Consider the following 22684-nt stretch of genomic DNA (forward strand, 5'->3'; position numbering starts at 1 on the left):
AGACTATCCGACGTGGGGCGCGAGAAGGATGCAAGGACAAGAAGGTAAAGTGGCCACGGTACCTGCCGGGAGCGCCCGGTCCAATGGGAAGAGAGCGCGAGCCGCACCTCAACCTGCCCGAGGACGTCACGACGCCGAGGCGGACGCCGGGCCAATGGGAGGCCGTCAGGGGCAGAGGCGGGGTCCGGGGGAATCGGGGCTGGGGCGCAGGGAGGCGGTTGGCGGAGTGGCGTGGCCATCGCGGGAGCTGGGAGAGCCCAGGCGGCCGCCCCGCCGCGGATGCCGGCCTGTCCGAAGCCTCACGCCCGCCACTTGCACCTCCCGCATGGTGCCGAGTCCTCCCTGAGCGGCGGCGAGGCCTGAGGGGCGGCGCCTTGGGACGGAGGCTTCCCGCCGCCCACACTTCCTCCCGCGCCGGCCGTCTCGGTGGGCGCGATGGCGGCGGCCCGGGGGAGCGGCCGCGCATCTGCGCCCCGGCTGCTTCTGCTCCTGCTGCTTCCGCTGCTGTGGGCCCCGGCCGGGGTCCGGGCCGTCCCCGACGAAGACCTGAGCCACCGGAACAAGGAACCGCCGGCGCCTGCTCAGCAGCTGCAGCCGCAGCCCGTGGCCGCGCAGGGCCCCGAGCCGGTCCGGGCCGAGGTGAGCCGGCAGGCCGGGGCGGGCCGGGTACCAGGCTCGCGGCTGCCAGGGCGCCGCCCTCGGCCCCCGGGGGCCGGCGGGGGAGGGGAGCCCGGCCCGGCTCCCAGGGGCGGGAGCCGGCGGAGGGCGCCTTTTCCGGGGCCAGGCCTGGCCTCGCTCGGCTCCTGGGAGAGGGAAGAGGAGCCCCCGCAGGGAGCCCAGCCCACAGGAATCCTCTAGTTCCGGAGGACGGAGGTGCTGCCGAGGACCGGGAGTCTGTTGGTCTGATGTCTTCTGTAGAGCTGAAAATCCTCAGCCCAAGTAGGAAGTTTAATAACGGAGAGGGCAGTTGGGATGCTTTTCGTCTTCTCCGAGGATAATAACAGCGGGCGTTGCATTGTTAAAACAGCTTATCCCGAACTGTTCACCCAAATTTAGCTTTGCACGACTTTCTCTTCCTCGCTCCTTCCCCAGGATACACGGATTATTAAGCGTGACTCTCACTTTTTAAAACGTGCTCTAGCTTGTAGGGAGTAGCCCTCAAGAGCGCAGATGCATAATCGTTCTTTGGCAGCAGTACAGAGTGCTGCAGCGGTGTGGGATGCCAAAACTAAATTTATTAGTATTCCAGAATTGTCCCTGGGCCTTCCCTAAATAGGTATTGTCTTAATTTATGTTAATGGAACCACTTCGTCACTTGTATTCAAAATCTCGGCATTTGAATACCGTTTTTGAATTTTTTACCGTCTACCAGCCCTGGGATTTCTCCTAGTTTCCAATTGGGACTCCTGAATTCGGGCCCTCTGTCCTCTACCCGAGTTGGGGACGTTTGGCGCTCAACCTCCCCCTCCACTCTTCACCGGGCTGTATTCAGCCTGTCGCCACCCAGCGAGTCTTCCTAAACTTTGAATTCTATTTTACTTCTCAGAAATCTTCACTGGGTTGCCCCTGCCTAGTGATATCAGTCCAGCCTCTTCGGCAGGGTGTTCAGGTTTCTTCCTCATCTGGCTCCAGTAAACCTTCAGGCTTTTTTAGTCACCGCCTCTTTGCTCCTGTACTGTCCTCAAACCGGAGACCTTGCCATGCGCGCGAAGGCTAGTCTCTCCAACAAAAGGTCTGCCTAGAAAGGCTTCGGTGAGCTTGAACTCCACTGGTCAGAACCTTTTCACCTTCCAAGAACCAGCAGATACCTCTTCTCTGTGAAGACTTCCCTACCTGGTTAAAAGTGATTTCTCTCTTGTCGCTCCTGGGCTTAGCTGACTGACCCTGCTTGCCATTTCCAGTAATGAAATTGAACTGAAATGCTGATTCATGACATTTATTCTTAGAGTTTATTATAATTCATTGGAAGTTGTTTTTGTCAAACTTAGTTTGGGTGAAGTAATTTTGTGAGTGTGAGAGAGCTATTTTGAATGTAACTTTTTAGGCCTTTCAGTAAAGTTTTAGTCATGCAGTGGTTTTTGAGATATAAATAGTGATAGGTATGGCTATGTACAGTAATACCCTTTCGACAACTGGGGGGGGGGGGGATCAAGCTATTTAAAATAAAGACAACAGTATCTTGTTTTTGAGATATAAGTAGTGATAGATATGGCTATTAATATTATATGTACAGTAATACTCTTTCAACAACTAGGGGGAAAAGTCAAGCTATTTGAAATAAAGACAACAGTATCTAGTGACCATATTTAAGTGGTCTTAAGGATCCTGGTCTTTAAAATTGGGGATATGGAGGGAAGGGGCAGGTACAATATAATATGATTTTTTCCTTAATATATTCTTGATGGTTCTTTTTCGATGGGAACTTAATCTCTAAATTGTAACAGAATCCAATCGTTTTAATTATATTTTCCTGTAATTGTTTGATATGGTTCAGTTATTTTTTCTCTACTTAAAAGACTACAGCATGTTGGAAGACTTTTTTTTAATGGTAGGATATTTAAAATTACCCTTTTCATGCTGCTGTGAGAGTGCAGTTTTGAAAATGGAGAAGAATCTCCTTTATCAGTAGGCAGTCAAGTGTCAGATGTATCATTAAAATGTAGCTGTATGTTATAGGGTGCTTTGAAGCCAGATAACAGAATTTCTAATAGGTTTCAACATTGGGTATGTAAGCTTTTCTTCATTTTCATTCAGTTGCAGTCCTGCTCCGTCCAGTTCTATCCTCTGGGTAGCTAGGATGGAGGCCATCAGGTGTGAGGACTCTTGCTCAGGATTGTTCTGCCAGAATGATGTGAACATTATGTTACTGAATTCATTTTTTGGTATTCTGTCACCAAAGCAATTCATTAAAATAAAGTTAGTGAAACATTTAATACCTTTCAAATATCAGAATTTATAAACTCATTATAAACAGCATTCATAAAAATAAAGTTGTTAAATATAAAATACAAATCTTTGTTTCCTGACCTATGGTGGCTCAGTGGATAAAGCCAAGGACCTGGACTGCTGAGGTCACCGGTTCAAAAACCTGGGAAAAAAAAAAAAAGAAAAAAAACCTGGGCAAGACACATAGGAGAAGCAACTACTACAAACTGATGCTTCCTGCCCCTCCCCCTGCCCTTCCTGTTCCTCTCTCTAAAAATCAATAAAGAAAATCTGTTAGATATATATTATTCTAATATGAAGTAACAAGTAACACTAATAAAAAATAAAGCATTTAAAAAACAAGCTAAACCATTCATAAAAAGAAATGATAGTGAAAATTTATAATAAAATATAATTTTATCTTTACTGTAATGCATTTTTTTTAAACCAGGTTTATCCATGATTTTTATTATATAAGTTGAACATATCTTTTTGTGCACATTTTCAACTTATTAAAAAAGGTTTTTCTCTCTATAGTAAATTAATGGCAAGGAGACAGTTTTAAGCCAATTCTAAGCATTTCTGTCTTACTCTTCAAGTAATCTCCCCTCTTGTGTGATAAATTTGTTGTGTGACTTTTTGTGTTTTTTGTTTGTTTTCTGCAGAGGAATGGTACTTTTTGCTAGCAGGCTATAAATTTTTTTCAAAGAAAGCATCCTCATCTTTCCTAGTTTCATCATGCATAGATGGAGATTCTGATATCAGTTCTGATATCAATAGTCAGTTAACTGCTATTTCAGTAGTTAACTATGTGTTCATTTGAACTCTAGAACTAGAGTAGGAATTTTTTTTTCATTGTTGACTGTCATTTTCTTCTTGACCATCATGAAAGTATAAAAGAATACTTTCTAAATGAATGTACCTTTTTTTTTTTTAGTTTTTCATTTTGGAACTTATTTTAACTTGAGTAAAGAAGAGTTATTCAGCAAAGTTTTTTATTTTTTTCCCCAGCAAGCATCTTTTGAAATTATAAGTTATTGACCCTGCTTTCAAGATGTAAATAATTTGTGTGTCAGACCCCAAGTAAAATAATGAAACAGTGCTATTTGTACCCAGGAAAACACTGTATTTCATTGCACTAATTGAATAGTGGAATACCAAAATTGGAATTATAGTCACCACATCTGACCCTCTTGTATACATCTAAGTATTTTCTTCTCTTTTTTCAGGTACTAGACAAAACTATCATTCTTTCCATATCTTTTCTCTGTCCATGTGCCTATTCTCTGACCTCCAGTAGTTTCCTTCCTCAGTATCTTTATTCTTTCCTTTTCATTGGTTCCTTTTTATCTGCTTACACTTCTCCACAGGTTCTTTTCTATTTGGGGATAGAAAAATGACCATTAATTGAGCTCTTGACTGCATTATAAGCACACCTCCTTTCATTGTGCTCCACTTTATTGTGCCTCACAGCTGTTGCATTCTTTTGTATTTTTCTGAAATGAGAAGCAGGGAGGCGGAGAGATAGACTTCTGCATGCACCTGACCTGACCGGGATCCACCGGCATGCCCTCTAGGGGGCGATGCTCTGCCCATCTGGGGCGTTGCTCCCTTGCAACTGGAGCCATTCTGGTGCCTGAGGCAGAGGCCACCAAGCCATCCTCAGCGCCTGGGAAGAGAGAGAAAGGAGAGGGGGAAGGGGTGGAGAAGCAGATGGGTGCTTCTGTGTGCCCTGGCTGGGAATTGAAACTGGAACTTCCACACGCCTGGCCAACTCTCTACCACTGAGCCAGCCAGCCAGGGTTAAAGGTGTTGCATTCTTGACAAATTCAAAACAAGATTCTCCACCAGCAGAAAGGTTACAGCTTATTTTATGTGAGGTTTGCTTTATTGCTCTAGTCTGGAACTGAACCCACAGTATCTCTGAGGTATGCCGGTAGTTTCTGTTCTTCAGTTTTATAAACCAAATTTCTGTCTAGGAAATTAGCTACTTTTTTGCTTTGCTTTAGTCTTCATTGCCTGACTTGAGCGCACCCCCATCTTCATTTTCGAAGGATGCCTATAACTTCCCTAATTGCTGATCTAGGGCTCTCTTTCAGTTCTTATTGACACTGAGAACTTTCTGAAGAGCTGGACCCCATCTCTGCTGCATGAACTTGGGAAAATTATTTAACTCATTTGGTCCTAGTTTCTCCTCTTGTGTTAAGTTGGGATAATGGCTCTTAAGGTTTTTGAATATCAAATGAAACAATGTATATAAAAATAGTAGCATTTAGTTAGTAGCTCAGTGAGTGGTGTTTGCCCTTATCTTGACTATCTGTGGTGTTCTCTTGCTTGGCTTTTTTTTTTTTTTTTAATTTTTCAATTGATTTGAGAGAGAAGCATCAACTCGTTGCGCTTAGTTCCATTTAGCTGTGCACCCGTTAGTTGCCTCTCGTATGTGCCCTGACTAGGGATCAAACTCATGATCTGGCATGCTGGCACAATGCTCTATCCCCTGAGTCACCTGGCCAGGGTTGCCTGGCTTTCTTAAAGATCTAAGACAACTTTTATTTTCTTTCTCCTCACCCTCACCTTTTATAGACGTCCCCTAAAGCTCATAGTTTTCAACTCAGTCTCTACCTTTTCCCTTGGAAATGTTATCTATTTTCAGAGCTCTATCTGATAAATTTCGGCTGCCACAACCAGATAGATACCTTGAAGCTATATTGGCCTAAACTCAGGGGTCCCATTTTTGTGACCTCTTGGAAATGCTTTTTATCATCTCAAATAGAACATGTCTGAAACCAAACCCCTTATTTTTATCCCTCTTTCCCACATACCTTGTAGGAATACTAGCATTCCTCTTGACTAAGAGGAAGTCAACCAGGTAGAAAACCTTAACCATCATCTTTGGTTCTCTCCTCTTTCAAATTCTGTTGATTGTCCGTCCTTTCCATCATGTACAGAATTCGTTTCGTTCTCTATTTTCAACATTGGTCTTGTGCAGCTGACCTCCTAATTAATCAGTCTAGTGTCTATTAGTTTCTCCTTTTAACTCTGATTTATTAGTCTCAGTGCCTTAATCATGTTTGCATCTTCTACTAAAATTTTTTTTTAATTTTTTTATTGATTTTTTAGAGAGAGCAAGGGAGCACACAACAGGAACATCATCTGTTCCTGTATATGCCCTGATTGGGAATCAAACTAACAACCTCTGTACTTCAGAAGATGATCTAACCCAGTGATCCCCAACCTTTTTGGGCCACGGACCAGTTTAATGTCAGAAAATATTTTCATGGACTGGCCTTTAGGGTGGGATGGATAAATGTATCACGTGACCGAGACAAGCATCAAGAGTGAGTCTTAGACGGATGTAACGGAGGGAATCTGGTCATTTTTTAAAAATAAAACATCGTTCAGACTTAAATATAAATAAACCGGAAATAATGTAAGTTATTCTTTCTCTGCGGACCAGTACCAAATGGCCCATGGACCAGTACCGGTCCGCGGCCCGGATGTTGGGGACCACTGATCTAACCAACTGAGCTATCTGGGCAGGGCTAAAATACTTTAAAGGCTCCTCACTGTCCTTTAGGCTGGGCCATATGTAACCATACAGGATTATCAGTCTGGGCCCTATTTATCTTACATCACCCCAACCACTCATCTGATGGTTTACTTCCTGTTTTCAGAACATGCCAGTATCCTTTTAAATTGTCAGTCCATGAAAGGAAGTAAATGCATGAACTCCAAAGCATTGTCAAGTTAGCCATTGCATGAGTGTCTAGTACTGAATTCAGCTGAGACTTTGAAGGAGCCTTATGAAATGAACCTGAGAACCAACTTCCCTGATTGCACCACAGTAGTTAACTCCTCGATACTTCTGGGTAGTGAATGAGTAAGTGCAGAGCACTTACTTTCTGTTTGGACCAACTTGAAGACATTCACAGCCTACAGGGAATTGGTTTCTCTCTGGATGTATGTGTGTGTATATATATGTAAAATTTTATTTCCCCATCCCTGTAGCAACCATCAGCTTGTTCTCAATATGCAGTCTGTTTTGTTTATTCATTTGTTTTGGGGGTTTTTAGATTCTAAAAGTAAGTGAAATCATACTGTATTTGTCTTTGCCTTATTTCATTCAAGGTCTATCCATGTTGTCAGAAATGACAGGATTTCATTCTTTTTTATTGCTCAGTAATATTCCTGTGTCTGTTTGTGGGCATGTGCACAAACCTTATCTTTCTTTATCCATTCATCTATTGATAGACATCTAGGTTCTTTCCATATCTTGGCTATTACTAATTATATTGCAGTAAACACAGGGGTGCATGTATCTTTTTGAAGTAGCGTTTTTGTTTTCTTTGGATAAGCACACAAAAGAGGAATTGCTGGATTATATGACAGATCTACTTTTAATTTTTTGAGGAATATCTATCCTGTTTTCCATTATGGCTGCACTAATTTACAATCCTTGCAACAATGCACAAGGGTTTCCTTTTCTCCATACCCTGACCAACACTTGTTGTTTGTTGATTTATTGACAATAGCCATTCGGACAGATGTGAGGTGACATCTCATTGTGGTTTTGATTTGCAGTTCCCCGATAATTAATGATGTTGAGCATTTTTTCATGTGTCTGTTGGCCATTTGTGTATCTTCTTCAGAGGAATGTCTGTTCAGGTGTGCCCATTTAATTACATTGTTTCTTTGATGTTAAGTTGTATAAGTTCTTTTGACATTTTAGGTATCAAATCTTTATCATTTGTGAATATTTTCCCCCTTTAGTCTTTTTGTTTTGTTGATGCTTTCCTTTGCTGTGATCCCCTCTGTGTTTTTCTTGAGTTTGCCCGAGGAGACATATCCGAAGAGATACTGCTAAGACAGGTGTCAGAGTTCACTGCTTGTTTTTTTAAGTCTTTAATCCATTTTGAGTTTTTTTTGTATGTGGTCCAATTTTTTTTTTTGCCTATATCTGTCCAGTTTTTCTAGCACCAATTATTGAAGCGACTGCCTTTACCTAATTGTATATTATTGCCTCCTTTGTTATAGATTAATTGGCTGTATAAGCAAGAATTTATTTCTGGGCTCCCTGGTCAATGCTATTGGGGGGGGTGTATTTTTAGGTCAGTACCATACTGTTTTGATTATTGTAGCTTTTTAGCATAGCTTGATTATCAGGTAGCATGATCCCCATTTTGTTATTAAGAAGTTTTTGGCTATTCAGGATCTTTATAGTTCTGTATATATAAGGTCTACTGGAAAGTTCTGTTCGTTTCTATCACAACAAGTTTCGACACGTAAGCACATGTTTATTTGGCACATGTGTGCCTATTTTTATCACTTAATGTATACATACTGACATAGCAAATTAACTAAAACAAAGTTGATTCACGTTAGTTTTATGTGTGAAGCAATAGTGTACCCATGGCTACTGATAAGGTTCATTTACGCCACTGGATTTTTACGAATTTCAACAAGGAAGAAATGCTACAGAAGCATTTAGAAATTTATTGAAAGTGTTTGGTGAAGGTACAGTTTCTGATAGGACATGCAGAAGATGGTTCGAAAAATTCGAAACAGGTGATTTCGACCTTTCTGATAAGCCACGTTCTAGGCGACCATCTTTGATCAATGACGATGTTGTTAAGACCATGTTGGAGCAAGATCCTTTTCTGACAACATTGGAGATTGCAAAAAGGCTTAATTCAGCTCAGCAAACCATTTTGGACCATATTCGGAAGATAGGATTGGTGTGGAAATATTCAAGATGGGTGCCACATGAATTAAGTCGGAAGAATTTGTATTTTGTTACAAAAACGAACAGAACTTTTCGGTAGACCTTATATTTAAGGATTAGTTTGAATTCTGCAAAGAATGCCATTGGAATTTTAATAGGGATTGCATTGAATCTTGTATTGTATTAGGTAGTAAGTACATTTTAACAATATTGATCTTTCCAATCCATGAGCAAGGTATAATGTTCATTTGTGTCCTCTTCGGAGTCTTACAGTTTTCAGAATACAGGTCTTTCACTTCTTTGGTTAAATTTACTCCCGGCTTTCTGATGCAGTTGCAAATGGCATTATTTTTGTAATTTCTCTTTCTGATTGTTACTGGTTTATAGAAATGGGACAGATTTCTGTATGTTGATTCTGTATCCTGCAACTTTACTGAATTTATTCTAATAGTTTTCTGATAAAGTATTTTGGTTTTTTTTGTTTTGTTGGTTTTTGGTGTTTTTTGTTTTTTTTTTGTATTTTTCTGAAGTGAGAAGCAGGAAGGCAGAGAGACAGACTCCCACATGTGCCCGACAGGGATCCACCTGGCATGCCCACCAGAGGGTGATGCTCCTGGGGCATTGCTCCTTTGCAACTGGAGCCATTCTAGCACCTGAGGCGGAGGCCATGGAGCCATCCTCAGCACCCAGGCCAACTTTGCTCCAATGGAGCCTTGGCTGTGGGAAGGGAAGAGAGAGAGAGAGAAAAAAAAAAAGAGAGAGAGAGAGAGAAAGGAGAGGGGGAAGGGTGGAGAAGCAGATGGGCACTTCTTTTGTGTGCCCTGGCTGGGAATCGAACCTGGGACTTTCACACACTGGGCCGACGCTCTACCACTGAGCCAACTGGCCAGGGCTAGGGTTTTAAGCCTTTTTTAATGTGGCTACCAGAAAATTTAAAATTACATTACGTAGCTTGCATTATTTTCTGTTGGACAGTGTTGTTCTGGCTTATCCTTCATTATAGAGCAAAGGTTCATTTTGAGAGCTGTTGTTATTTGATTAGATGGGAGATACTGGATAGTTACCAGGATTAAGTATTTGCATTTTATGTACTAGGCATATGAAGACCATTATAGTTTCTTAAATAGTGAAGTAACCTAATAAAATTAGTTTTAGGAAGATTAAACTGGACAGGTTATGTTGTACTATAATAACTGAGTTCATAGTGTGTACTAAGCACCATCCTGAGATCTTTATGCGTATTAACTCATTTAATTCTCACAACAACCCTGTAAAGTGCAGATATCCCTCATCTTACAGATGAAACTTACACAGTAACTTATAATGCCTTGGCTATGAACCCAAGCAGGCTGATGCTTGGCCCACACATTAAACAATTACATTGTGTCACGCGGAAGGTGAATTAGGAAAGGAGCTGGTCCTTGCAGATAGTAATGAGCATTTAGGCATTTGATTGATGACAAATGACTGAATGGTAACTGATCATTTTTTTACCCTGTTAACATTTTAAGTTTTAAAAAAATCTTCTACATTATGTCCTGATACTTTTAAATTTTTATCACAGTGTCCTTGACTGGTGGTGGCATAGTGGATAGAGCTTTGAGCTGGCACACTGAGGTCCCAGGTTTGAAACACTGAAGTCACAGGCTGGAGCATAGGGTCATTGGCTTGAGCTGATAGGATCAACTTGATTCCATGGTTGCTAGCTTGAGGCCAGAGGTCGCTGGCTTGAAGCCAAAGGTCACTGGCTTGAACAAGGGGTCACTGAATCAACTGAACCCCCCCCCCCCCCCATCAAGGCACATATGAGAAGCAATCAGTGAACAACTAAAGTGACACAACTATAAGTTGATGCTTCTCTTTTCCTTCCAGGTTTCTCTCTCTTAAAAAAAATTTATCACCATGGTTGGTGGTTAACACTGATTTTGGCTATCCAAGACCAGCTCAATATATAACAGGCTATAAGTTGAGTTTTCCTGTTTTCTGAATATAAAAAGGTTTTAAGAACACATAGTGGCCTGAACTGTGGTGGCACAGTGGATCAAGTGTCAACCTGGAACACTGAGGTTGCTGGTTCAAAATCTTGGGTTTGCCCATTCAGGGCAATATGGGAGTTGATGCTTCTTGCTCCTCGCCCACCTCTCTCTCTTTCTCTAAAATGAATAAATAAAATCTTTTTTAAAAAACACCGTGTTGTTTGTTTTATTTTGTTATACTTGTAAGGCAAGTTTTTTATTTAATCTTTCATTTCACAGAAGAACAGAGAGGTGAAGTCAGGAGGCCTGTGTTTATGGTTGGGAATTATAAAACTGTAAGAGTACGTAGTTTTGATCACTGTCTTTGTTTTTATTTTTTATTTTTTTAATCCAGTGAGAGGAGAGGCAGAGAGACAGACTCCTGCATGCACCCTGAACCAGAATCCACCTGGCAAGCCCACAAGGGGGCGATGCTCTCCCATCTCGGGAATTACTGGGTTGCTGAGCAACCCAGCTCTTCTTAGAGCCTGAGGCAGAGACCATGGAGCCATCCTTAGCACCCTGGGCCAACTCACTCCAATTGAGCCATGGCTGCTGGTGGGGGGGTGAGAGGGGAAGGGGTGAAGAAGCAGATGGGTGCTTTTCCTGTGTGCCCTGACCAGGAATTCAACCCGGGACATCCATACACCAGGCTCTACCAGTGAGCCAACTGGCCAAGGCTTCACTATCCTTGTTTTTAAAAGTAAACATTTTTCTGTTTGAGCTTGGAGCTAATTGGTCATAATGGTATACATTTCTAAGAATTCTTCTGGGTTTCAGATCCTAAATATTTTACAGTGAAATTTCTTCATACAAAAGGTATATCCAAGAGGAGCATGCTGAATTGGTGAAAGCTGAATTAATGAAAGAGAATGCTTACAATTAAAAATAAATTTGAAGAAGAAAATACTTATTTTTGGTGCTGGCTGGTGGATCAGTGGATAAAGCATCACCTGGCATGCCAGAGGTCACAGGTTCGACCCCCAGTCGGGGCATCTACAGCAGTCAGTGAGGGCACAACTACATGGAACAACAAGAGAAACGCCGAGTTGATGCTTCTCTCTCTAGCTTTCTTCTCAGAAAAAATGGGAACATTTTTAAGGCTATTTTTTTTAATGATCCTTAATGCTCAGGATATTGAAAGAGAAAGTTCAGTTTAAAGGAATTGTCAGCGTGGATGGAACAAAAATGGTAGTGGAGAAAAAGCTAGAATCCCTTAAAATGGTATTCTGATCAAGAGCTGGCTTCCAAGGCTGCCCTTTTGATTTCTCTAAAACCAAATATTTTCTAAAATGTTAAATTCATTTTTTGCTCAAAAGATCTAGGCTAAGTAATTCTTAAATTTTCCTCATCTTTACTATGGAATTTGGGGTTTAAGTCCAGCTAAAAATACTTTTTACATTTTTAAGGGGTTGCAAATAATGGGGGGAAGGGAGAAGGAAGGAAAAACTATGCAACAGAGCCCTTCCTTTCCCTTTTTTATTCTTTTGCACCCCTTAAAAATGTAGAAAGCATTTGTAGCTGGACCAGGCCCCAGCAGTGGCTTGCCAAACCCTGGTCCTGGAGTCTGTGGTCTTGGCTGGCCTTCGGAGGGCAGCTCCTTCAGTGTGGTCCTGGGACCCCGTACAGAACTCGTGGTGAAAAGGATGGGCCGGGCACTAACCCTTTAAAGTGCTGAGCTGCTTGTGGCCCTTCTGGAGCTTTGTCACATTTTCCAGTTAAAATGACCTTAATACCAACCAGACCTCTGGTTTGTCTTTTTGTATCAGGCCACATTATCTCCTGGGATGTTTTTAGGTTTTAGTGTAGGCCCATCCGTAGACTCAGCTGGAGCCAACTCTTGCTCCAGCCTGTTGAGAGCTTTCTGAATCTTACTTTGTCCTCTAAAGTTAATGAAATTTATCTCAGCTTCCTGTTATTTGAATGTTTGCTAAACATATATTGGTCTTTCATACAAGTTACAAATAGAAAGCTAAGAACTTAATCTCAACTCACAAATTCCTAGAAAGGAATTTTTTTTTTTAAAGATTTTATTCATTTTAGAGAGGGGAGAGCGAGCGAGAAAATGGAGGTGGGGAGCAGGAAGCATCAACTCCCATATGTGCCTTGCCCAGGCAAGCCCAGGGTTTCAAACCGGCAACCTCAGCATTCCAGGTCAATATTTTATCCACTGCGCCAGCACAGGTGAGGCGAAAATAGTCATTTTAATGTGTGGATATAGTTCAGGGGTCCCCAAACTTTTTACACAGGCCAGTTCACTGTCCCTCAGACCGTTGGAGGGCCGGACTATAAAAAAAAAACTGAACAAATCCCTATACACACTGTACATATCTTTTTTTTTTTTTTTAATTTTTTTAGAGAGAGACAGAGAGTCAGACAGGGACAGAAAGACAGGAACAGAGAGATGAGATGCATCAATCATGTTTTTCGTTGCGCATTGCGACGCCTTAGTTGTTCATTGATTGCTTTCTCATATGTGCCTTGATCGCAGGCCTTCAACAGACCAAGTAACTCCCTGCCCGAGCCAGCGACCTTGGGTCTGAGCTGGTGAGCCTTGCTCAAGCCATATGAGCCTGCACTCAAGCTGGCAACCTCGGGGTCTTGAACCTGGGTCCTTCCACATCCCAGTCCGACGCTCTATCCACTGCACCACCGCCTGGTCAGGCTGTACATATCTTATTTTAAAGTAAAAAAACAAACAGGAACAAATACAATATTTAAAATAAAGAACAAGTAAATTCAAGTCAACAAACTGACCAGTATTTTAATGGGAACTATGGGCCTGCTTTTGGCTAATGAGATGGTCAATGTCCGGTTCCATATTTGTCACTGCTAGCCATAACAAGTGATATGACGCGCTTCCAGAGTTGTGGCGTGTGCATCCCAGGTCACTGGAAGTAGTACTGTATGTGAGCGACGCCGCGCTTTGCTTTCACTGACCACCAATGGAAGAGGTGCCCCTTCTGGAAGTGCAGCGGGGCCGGATAAATGGCCTCGGGGCTGCATGTGGCCCACGGGCCGTAGATTGGGGATTCCTGATATAGTTGGTCTACTCCAGGGGTTGGGAACCTATGGCTTGCGAGCCAGATGTGGCTCTTTTGATGGCTGCATCTGGGTCGCAGACAAATCTTTAATAAAAAAAATAATGTTAAAAATATAAAACATTCTCATGTATTACAACCCATTCATTTCCTACCGCTCATGTTCATGGTTGTGGGTGGCTGGAGCCCATCACAGCTGTCCTCCGGGACAACAACAGATTTTTATTGGATAATGCGTAAGGTACACGGGTTGTTGTATGGCTCTCATGGAATTACATTTTAAAATATGTGGCGTTCATGGCTCTCTCAGCCAAAAACATTCCAGACCCCTGGTCTACGCTGTTGTTTTTTTAATAGTTTTGTAGAATTGTGCTGGTATCTGTGCCGTGGCAACAATCAGTCAAGGGTTTCTGTCATTACTAATAGTTTCCAAAGTGATTAGAATGATTAGAATGTAAATAAGTTTAATGACCACTACAGAAAAACAATTCACACACAAAATAAAAGAATTTTAAATAATGACATCTTTCAGAAAGTAGCTGATGTATATATTTTTATTTCAGAAAGGACCCACGCCAGCTGCCGCGGTTCATACCAATAAAGAAGATCCAGCTACGCAAACTAATCTGGGATTTATCCACGCATTTGTTGCTGCCATATCAGTTATCATTGTATCTGAACTGGGTGATAAGACCTTTTTTATAGCAGCCATTATGGCGATGCGCTACAACCGTTTGACAGTGTTGGCCGGTGCTATGCTTGCCTTGGGCTTAATGACATGCTTATCAGGTAAGTGTGCTTTTCCTCCTAATACATTTATTGGATTTAGGCAAAAGCATGGTGTTTGGCATTGAGTCACTGCATCATTCAACGAATTATGTTGGAATTTGGTTCATGTTCCACAGTTTTGTAAACAGAAAATGATTTCAGTACATATATTCCTAAAAACTGTATTGCATTTTTAAAATGAAATGTTCAGCCATTCAATCATTTATTCACTGGTTTGGAATCCTTGCTTTTCCTGTGTACTCTTTTTTTTCTTTTCAGTCCAGATAAGCTTATTTATGTCTGATATCTTAGAAGTAGGATGTAAGCAGCCACAGAGAATTGCATATTCTGTTGAAGGATGTTTGAGAATCAACACTGAAGAGTCACTTCCGGTTTATCGTGTTCTGTTAAGCTAGTCTTGCCCATTATATAAAGAAGTGAAATGTTTTTAGATTCCTAGTTTGTGTTGCTATTATATAAGCTTCAATTTTTCGAAGAATTGGACCATGAGAAAATAAACATACCATTATATAATGAAACATTAAAAAAATAGTGAAACATTATTTAGTCTGATTCAGAAGCAACCCTGAGCCACTTGGTTGGGTAGAAAATAGTAAGCTTTCCCCTTAGAGTCAGACTTGGGTCAGCATCTTAACTATGCCATGTATTAGCATAATGATAAGTCACTTACCTTCTTTGAGTTTCAGGTACCCATCTGTAAATGGCAATAATATTTACCTACCTTACAGGGCTGTGTTGTGGTTTTTTTATTTTACTATTGATTGATGATTGATTGGTTTTTAGAGAGAGGAAGGGGGGAGAAAGAGAGAGAAACATCAGTTGTTGTGCCACCTATTTATGCATTCAGTGGTTGATTCTTGTGTGTGCCCTGAATGAGATCAAACCTGCAACCTTTGCCTATCAGGACAGCACTCAAATCAACTGAGCGACCAGGCCATGGCCCTTAAAGCGAGCTTTTCATTTGAAGTGCTCATTCGTTCACTTCAAGTTCCTTCTTCCCTCAGCAAGTTCAATTTCTAGCTGCTTGGATGGTTGCTAAAAGTTGAAGTCTTTTAAAAAATATGTGTATTTCAATGATTAAAATAATTTGACTACTTTTCACACTTTAGAAATTAGTATTTGCATTATTCATATTTCACAGTAAAAGTTATCTCTTCAAAAGTAAGTTTTGATTATAGGAAAAACAGGGAGAATTGTATATGTAAAGTTATTTGTTTAGAATGGGTTTCAGTGATATGAATTTTATTTTTGAAACTTGGAGCTACATGGATAACTAGAGAGCTGCCCTGTCTGCCCGTTATATGTATTTTCCGATGGCTTTAGGTGACCCCTGTGTTTTGGTCGATCAACCCCCGCTGGGGTCGCGACCCACAGGTTGAGAACCACTGCTCTAGCTGCTGGTACTGGCAGCTCTTCTCACCTGTACTGTTTGAAAGAAGAGGTTGTCTATGGTCTTCAAATCTTTTCTCCATTTACCTCTTAAAATAATTTTGTAGAAGTATGTACCTGTCACACGACATTATCTAAAACTTGTCATCGTAAGTTTAAAACATTGCAAAGATCTAATTTCTGGTATATTGTATAAAAAATAGTCATATGGTATTCCTTTAAAATATTACTCAGTGGAATCTAAATGCCATTAGCCATTTGATACCCATGGTCACCATCATTCCCTCTGAAAAAGCATGAATAAACTCTTAACATTTGAAAACTTACATTGTTCTTTTTTCTTCTTTAATTCTTACGTTTCAGTCACTTTCCTCATAGAATATATTTTTTAAGATTTTACTTTTCATTTATTTATTTATTTTTAGAGACAGGAGAGAGGTGGGGGGAGGGGGAAGCATCAACTCCTATTCTCACATGTGTCTTGACCGGGCAAGCCTGGGGTTTTGACCCCGTGACACCAGCCTCTCAGGTCGACGCTTTATCCCCTGTGCCACCACAGGTCAGGCTCCTCGTAGAATTTTCTTCTAACAATTCAAAGTTTTTACTTAAATCTTTTATGGATCACACTGTCATATTTATTTGGAGCAAAAATATGCATGTAAGATGAATTTTAAATGGTGCTGAAAATTTCCTTTAAGTCTTTAAACGTTAGAGACTTTTATAACTGAAATTATAGTTATTAGTACATGGTTGATCAAAGCAAAATATATCACAAATATAAAATTTTTTAAAAGTTTGAAATGTATCTCAATGAAATACTAGAACTAATTTTAAAATTAGTTTATATGTGCTTGTATAATACTTATTGCTAGTATGGAACCAGGTTTAGAATCAGTTCTGATTCTGTTTATTTTTTTAAGTAGCTATAAGAGCTGAGAAATTTAATTTACATAGATAATTAAGGAATTTTGTTAAAGTCCCTTGTCACTCAGTTCTTTGGACTTCGGGGTTGTATGCTAAAAATCATATACTGGTCTTTCATCAAAAATTCTATTTAATGATTTACTAGCTGATAGTAACTTCTGTTGATTTTGTTGAAAGCAGAGAATTAGAAACTATCAAGTATGCTGAAAAAGTTTTTCTGAAATATATCAAATGACTATTCTTATACATATTAGTCTTATACTTAGAAGTACTTTGTATAAGTAGATATATTTAGAAATGATTGCAAAAATTTAAAGTTAAGTTCAATGTACTTTTACCAATTATTTCATTTTAAAAATTGAATCACATTACATGTATTAAGTATGTTTTCATGGAACCTTGGAACTATAAATGTAGCTCATTCACTTTTTGGAGAATGCCTACCACATTACCTAACTGCCAGAGCCGTTCTAGTAAGTCCACAGTAAATCATCTTCAGTAGGCTTATATTCTGACAGTAAGCATTTGACTTGGCTTTTGAATTTAAATAAACATGATATACACCCCATGATAACCATCTACTTTAGAATTCTAATTCTAAAATGGGTGGGTAGGTAGATTGGCATGGAGCCCACCTCTGAGTGTGGCATCTGGAGCTTCAGTATGTCTTTCTGATGTTCTTGGCTGTGACAAGACTCTGCCATAGGGAAAATGCATTTGACCAACTAGGGATGGATAAGGCATGGTTTTTAAGTGAAAATTATTCCTACTGAGGCTCAAATACCCTACTTCTGATGCCATAACCATTATTTCCAATGACCATCATGCCATTATTTCTAATACCATGATCTTGTCAGAAACTTACATAAGACAGGGAAGACCCAAAGCCATATCTGGTTTATGATGCTTTAAGGACACCAATATTTCAAACTCCCTGTTTGGTGCCCTAAAATATTTCGACTGTAGGGAAATGCACCTTAGGAAGTTGGGTAAAAGTATCTTCATAAAGTGGACAGAGTATTATTTCTGAAGATAACTGTTCCTTTGTTTGGTTGTGACTCTTGCTAATTAATTAACTGGATACACTTGTGTTTTCTTCCAGTTTTGTTTGGCTATGCCACCACAGTCATCCCCAGGGTGTATACCTACTATGTTTCAACTGCATTATTTGCCATTTTTGGCATTCGAATGCTTCGAGAAGGCTTAAAGATGAGTCCAGATGAAGGTCAAGAGGAACTTGAAGAAGTTCAAGCAGAATTAAAGAAAAAAGATGAAGAAGTAAGTCATACAGTATTAAATATCTGGACCAAAAAGGCAACTAAGAATAAACACTACCCAGAGGTTTTTCAGTGGTCATCCACACCCATGTGATGTGTGGGACACACAAAAACAGCTTTAGTTTTCATTCTTACAGCTGGCTATGACATGACTCTGTCTAGGTTAGTATGAATGCAGTAGAGGACAGATACTAAACGTGTGATCATCAGGTTCCTTAGTAAAATTGATTATAAATTTCTGAAAAGTAGGAACTGTAGTTTATACTTTTATAGTTTACCTCCCACTGTATCTAGGCTAGCAAATGATCCGTAAATACTGTTTGTTTTGTTGGGGAGCAATGGAAGAATTGAGAATATAGCATTTTGTTGCTCTGTGAGACAGTGGTTCAAAAGATAAGTTTCAAGTCACATACCTTCAGTTTCTCAGAGTGGAGCCCATAGAATTTAAACACATTTTAGAATAAAGATTAAGTAATTATGTGCAATTTCGATTCCTTCCTGGGATTAAAGTCTTTTTTTATCTTAGTTTCAGCGAACCAAACTCTTAAATGGACCAGGAGATGTTGAAACGGGTACAAACACGATACCTCAGAAAAAGTGGCTGCATTTTATTTCGCCCATCTTCGTCCAAGCTCTTACATTAACATTCTTAGCAGAGTGGGGTGATCGCTCACAACTTACAACGATTGTTTTGGCAGCTAGAGAGGTGAGTGGTAGTGGAGAGGAGACTGCTTCTCTGTTAAAACTGAGCATAACTGTGTTACTTTGCTCCAGAGCACACTGGACAGATGGGCCAAGGGATTATTTTGCTAGACTATTTGTTTATCTAGTAATCCTACTACTCTAAAATGAATCTTCTCCCATTTTCTAGTCTGTCAGTTACGGTATTCTGGTGTGCAAACTTACTGCACTCTCAACTTTCCTGCCGATTCCTCTTCAGTTTGCCACAGTGATGCCGTGGCAGTTGTCTTGGCTTACCTTTCTTCTCTCAGAACTTTCCTTTGTGTACTTGAGAATATAAATTGATAAGTTATTGAAGGCCAATTTGGCATTATCTAAAACCATAAGGTGAGTATGAGTTCCTCCATTCCTTGTGTTATAAAGAAACAAGAGTGTTGCAAACATGGCTTAGAAACTTTGTCTTAAGCCTCAGAATAAGAAGGCCTAAGACGGTAAGTCAGACCAGATCTCAGTCATTTGCATGCAGAATCTGAGGCCTACAGAGACGGGGTCATCTGTCTGAGGACATGTGCTAGTGCAGGGGTTGGGAACCTATGGCTCACGAGCCAGATGTGGCTCTTTTGATGGTTGCATCTGGCTTGCAGACAAATCTTTAATAAAAAAAAATAATGTTAAAAATATAAAACATTCTCAATATTACAATCCATTCATTTCCTACTGCTCATGTTCATGGTTGCGGGTGGGACAACACCAAATTTTTATTGGATATTGCGTAGCATACACAGATCGTTGTATGGCTCTCACAGAATTACATTTTAAAATACAGTGTGTTCGTAAAGTCATGGTGCACTTTTGACTGGTCATAGGAAAGCCACAAAAGACGATAGAAATGTGAAATCTGCACCAAATAAAAGGAAAACCCTCCCAGTTTCTGTAGGATGATGTGGCAGCATGTGCACATGTGCAGATGATGACGTAACACCGTGTATACAGCGTAGTAGCCCACGGCCATGCCAGTCGAGATGTGGACAGTACAGAGGAAAGTTCAGTGTGTTCTGTGGCTCGCTAATTCGAATCCATGACCAAAGTGCAACGTGAATATCGGCGCGTTTATAACAAAGCGCCACCACACAGGAATAACATTACTCGGTGGGATAAGCAGTTGAAGGAAACCGGCAGTTTGGTGGAGAAACCTTCCGTTCTGGTAGGCCATCAGTCAGTGTCGAGTCTGTAGAGGCTATACGGGATAGCTACCTAAGGAGCCCTAAAAAATCTGTGCATGAGCCCACATCGAACTGCATTGAATAGGTATGAAACTGGAAGAGTTTTCCTTTTATTTGGTGCAGATTTCACATTTCTGTCATCTTTTGTTGCTTTCCTGTGACCGGTCAAAAGTGCACCATGACTTTACGGACACACTGTGTGTGGTGTTCATGGCTCTCAGCCAAAAAGGTTCCCGACCCCTGTGCTAGTGGGAGCCAAAGTTGCCTGTTGAGACCTTTTCTACTGTATCTTGTTCATAGTTTTCAAATGCTACTGCCTACTTAAAAAGCAGTTTTAAACTTTTTGAATCTATTTCTTTTGAGGGCAACACTTTTACACGAGTCTGTTAATGCTCGCAGAGGTGTCCTGAGATTAGCAGAGGAGATGGCTGTGGCATTTTTGGAATGCTGCTGCTACTTTTCAGGCTTTTCTTGATCTTAATATTGTTTATCTGTCTTTATATCTGTTAAATTACATTGTTTTTATGATGTCTGGATTTATATAACAACCTTGATTTGAAATTTTTAACTCCTAGAAAATCTCATAAAGAACAGGCTGCAGTTTAAAATCTGAGGGGAAAGCCAGGCCTACGATAGCTGGGCAGGGTTGTTTTGTCAGCAAAGCAAGTTTTTATTTGATTCCCGTATTTTAAAATCAAGTTTCTTTTACAGTGTCACTTTAATGTCTTTGCCCTATCATTTTCTTGATTTCTAGTCTTTCTTATCGGCTTTCAGATTCCCAGAATTGGGACATGAAAGTGGCCATTTCGTTGTGGTGGTGGCGGTGGTCCTGCCGTAGTGATATCCTGATGTCAGAGTCACTGCATTTTTCCTCACGCTGCCATCTGAATGGCACGCTGACCTGCGAGGGGCTCAGGATCCCGTCTGGGAGGCAGTTTCCCTGGCCCAGCAGTTAGGCACGTGCCAACTGGCGTCAGTCTCTTGCCCTGGGACCACATTACTGCAGCACCTTCCCGCGACCTCGCTCATGGATTGTTCCGTGAAACAGGATGATGCACGTAGGGTCCCCAACGCAGTGAGCACTGGGCGTTAGCCACCTCTCCCACCACCAGCACCCTGGGGGTTCAGAACGAGCTCTTCAAGGGCAGAAATATGGTTACTTGTTTTTGTTCCCTTTTTTTTTTTTTTTTGTATAAACCATGAAGTCTGGTGGTCTATTAGTGTGAACTTCCTTTCTGCTTCCAGCATATTTCAGTACTCCCACACTGGACTTCACAGACTCCTAGTGTCATTTGATATGTGAAATGGCTATTAAGCAAAGAAAGAAAAGGTTGAGGAGATAGTTCGAGGGTCAACTAAATTCGGCAAATAACATATACTGGGGTTTTTTTTGCTTTAAATCCTGGCTTTTTGTTTTGAAGATTGAGTATACAAAATAACAAAGACTGAAAATCCTTTACTAAAGGAACTATTTAATTTTATTTAATGCAGTGATTTTTCAAATATCACTGAAGCTACTTCTGGCCTCTGGTTGGAGAAGTTACATCCAGTTTGGGCAGCACAGTGCGTGTTCCAGGCCGTGTCTGTTCCCTAGGTCTGCACACACACTGCCTGCTCAGCGAACAGCCTCAGCCGCCCCTTGCAAGGGCAGAAACCACTCTGCTGCATGCCCACCCACCCGGTGGCAGTCCTTCCCTCCGGTGTTTTGGAGCCCAACCCTCCCTGCTCCCACTTGCAGCTTTCTCCCCACCCAACTTTGTATCTTAGCACTGCGCAAGTTTTTCTCACCTAAGAAAGTTGTCCTCCTTCAGTTGTATGTCTCGTCCAAATTCCATCCTCTTCCTCCCTTCCCCTCAGTCTCAGAGGGCTTGACTGATGCAACAGGCATGGCTCTACTTCCTTGCTTACTAAACGCAATCAACTCCAGTTTCTGGCCTCACCAGTGATGATATGGTGCTTTCTTTGAGTTTACTGCAGCCAACAACGGGTCCTACCTACTGTGGCCATCTCGGGAGGCTGTTTGCCTGGCCACCTTTTCAGTTTCCTTTAAGCACCTCTTCCTCTGTCATCCCTTCAGTCTTGCTTTCCTCACAACTGTGTTGTCAACGTCCTCCTCTGCTCTGCCTTCTCCCCCAGGGTCATTGGATTCAATCCCATAGTTTATTCACCACTGAACTCAACTGAGCCCTGACATTCTCCACTTTAACTTCTGTCGTCATCCCTAAACTCTTCCTCCATTGCTTCCACTACCTCTTAAGTCAACGCTGGCATTACCATAATTTATCCAGAGAATTGTAACCAAGAAACCCGGGTGTGATGCCTGAGGGCACTGTGGAAAGGGATGCAGGGTCTCTGTTCTTAGAAAGCCATCAGACTAGACTGGAAAGGCTGACTTAGTTTCCACCTGGTATCAAATACTGCTTCAGGGAAGGGATGTCTGGGTTAGGTCTCTTTAGCACTGAGCTGTTGCCTGTAAATTAAGTTTAACAGTTGAAAGGTTGAAGTATACAACCTTACACATTATTGAAGTTGACCTTACACGTTATTTCCTACTTTTATCTCTAGTCCTATGTATTATGTAATTGAAACATATTCCTTCAAGCAGCTATTATACATTCATAAATATACATCTTAATTTTAGAACTGTTCCATGTTGTTGACCTCCATTTTCAGTGCTTAAAAGTAGTTATGTGTATCA

General features: G+C 41.1%; 1 protein-coding gene across 2 annotated transcripts in view; it reads left to right on the forward strand.

Annotated features, from left to right (window-relative positions):
* The first annotated feature begins 295 nt into the window (after positions 1–295).
* Positions 296–22684, forward strand: part of TMEM165 (transmembrane protein 165) — a 35922-nt gene continuing 13533 nt past the window's right edge. For both annotated transcript variants that reach the window (XM_066385635.1, XM_066385634.1), the window contains exons 1-4: positions 296–639; positions 14267–14492; positions 17908–18083; positions 18609–18788. In XM_066385635.1, coding sequence (XP_066241732.1) covers positions 436–639; positions 14267–14492; positions 17908–18083; positions 18609–18788 — 786 coding nt within the window. In that variant the 5' untranslated portion in view covers positions 296–435. The remainder of the gene's footprint in view (positions 640–14266; positions 14493–17907; positions 18084–18608; positions 18789–22684) is intronic.

This window comes from Saccopteryx leptura, chromosome 5, assembly GCF_036850995.1.
Source record: "Saccopteryx leptura isolate mSacLep1 chromosome 5, mSacLep1_pri_phased_curated, whole genome shotgun sequence".
NCBI classification, from domain to species: domain Eukaryota; kingdom Metazoa; phylum Chordata; class Mammalia; order Chiroptera; family Emballonuridae; genus Saccopteryx; species Saccopteryx leptura.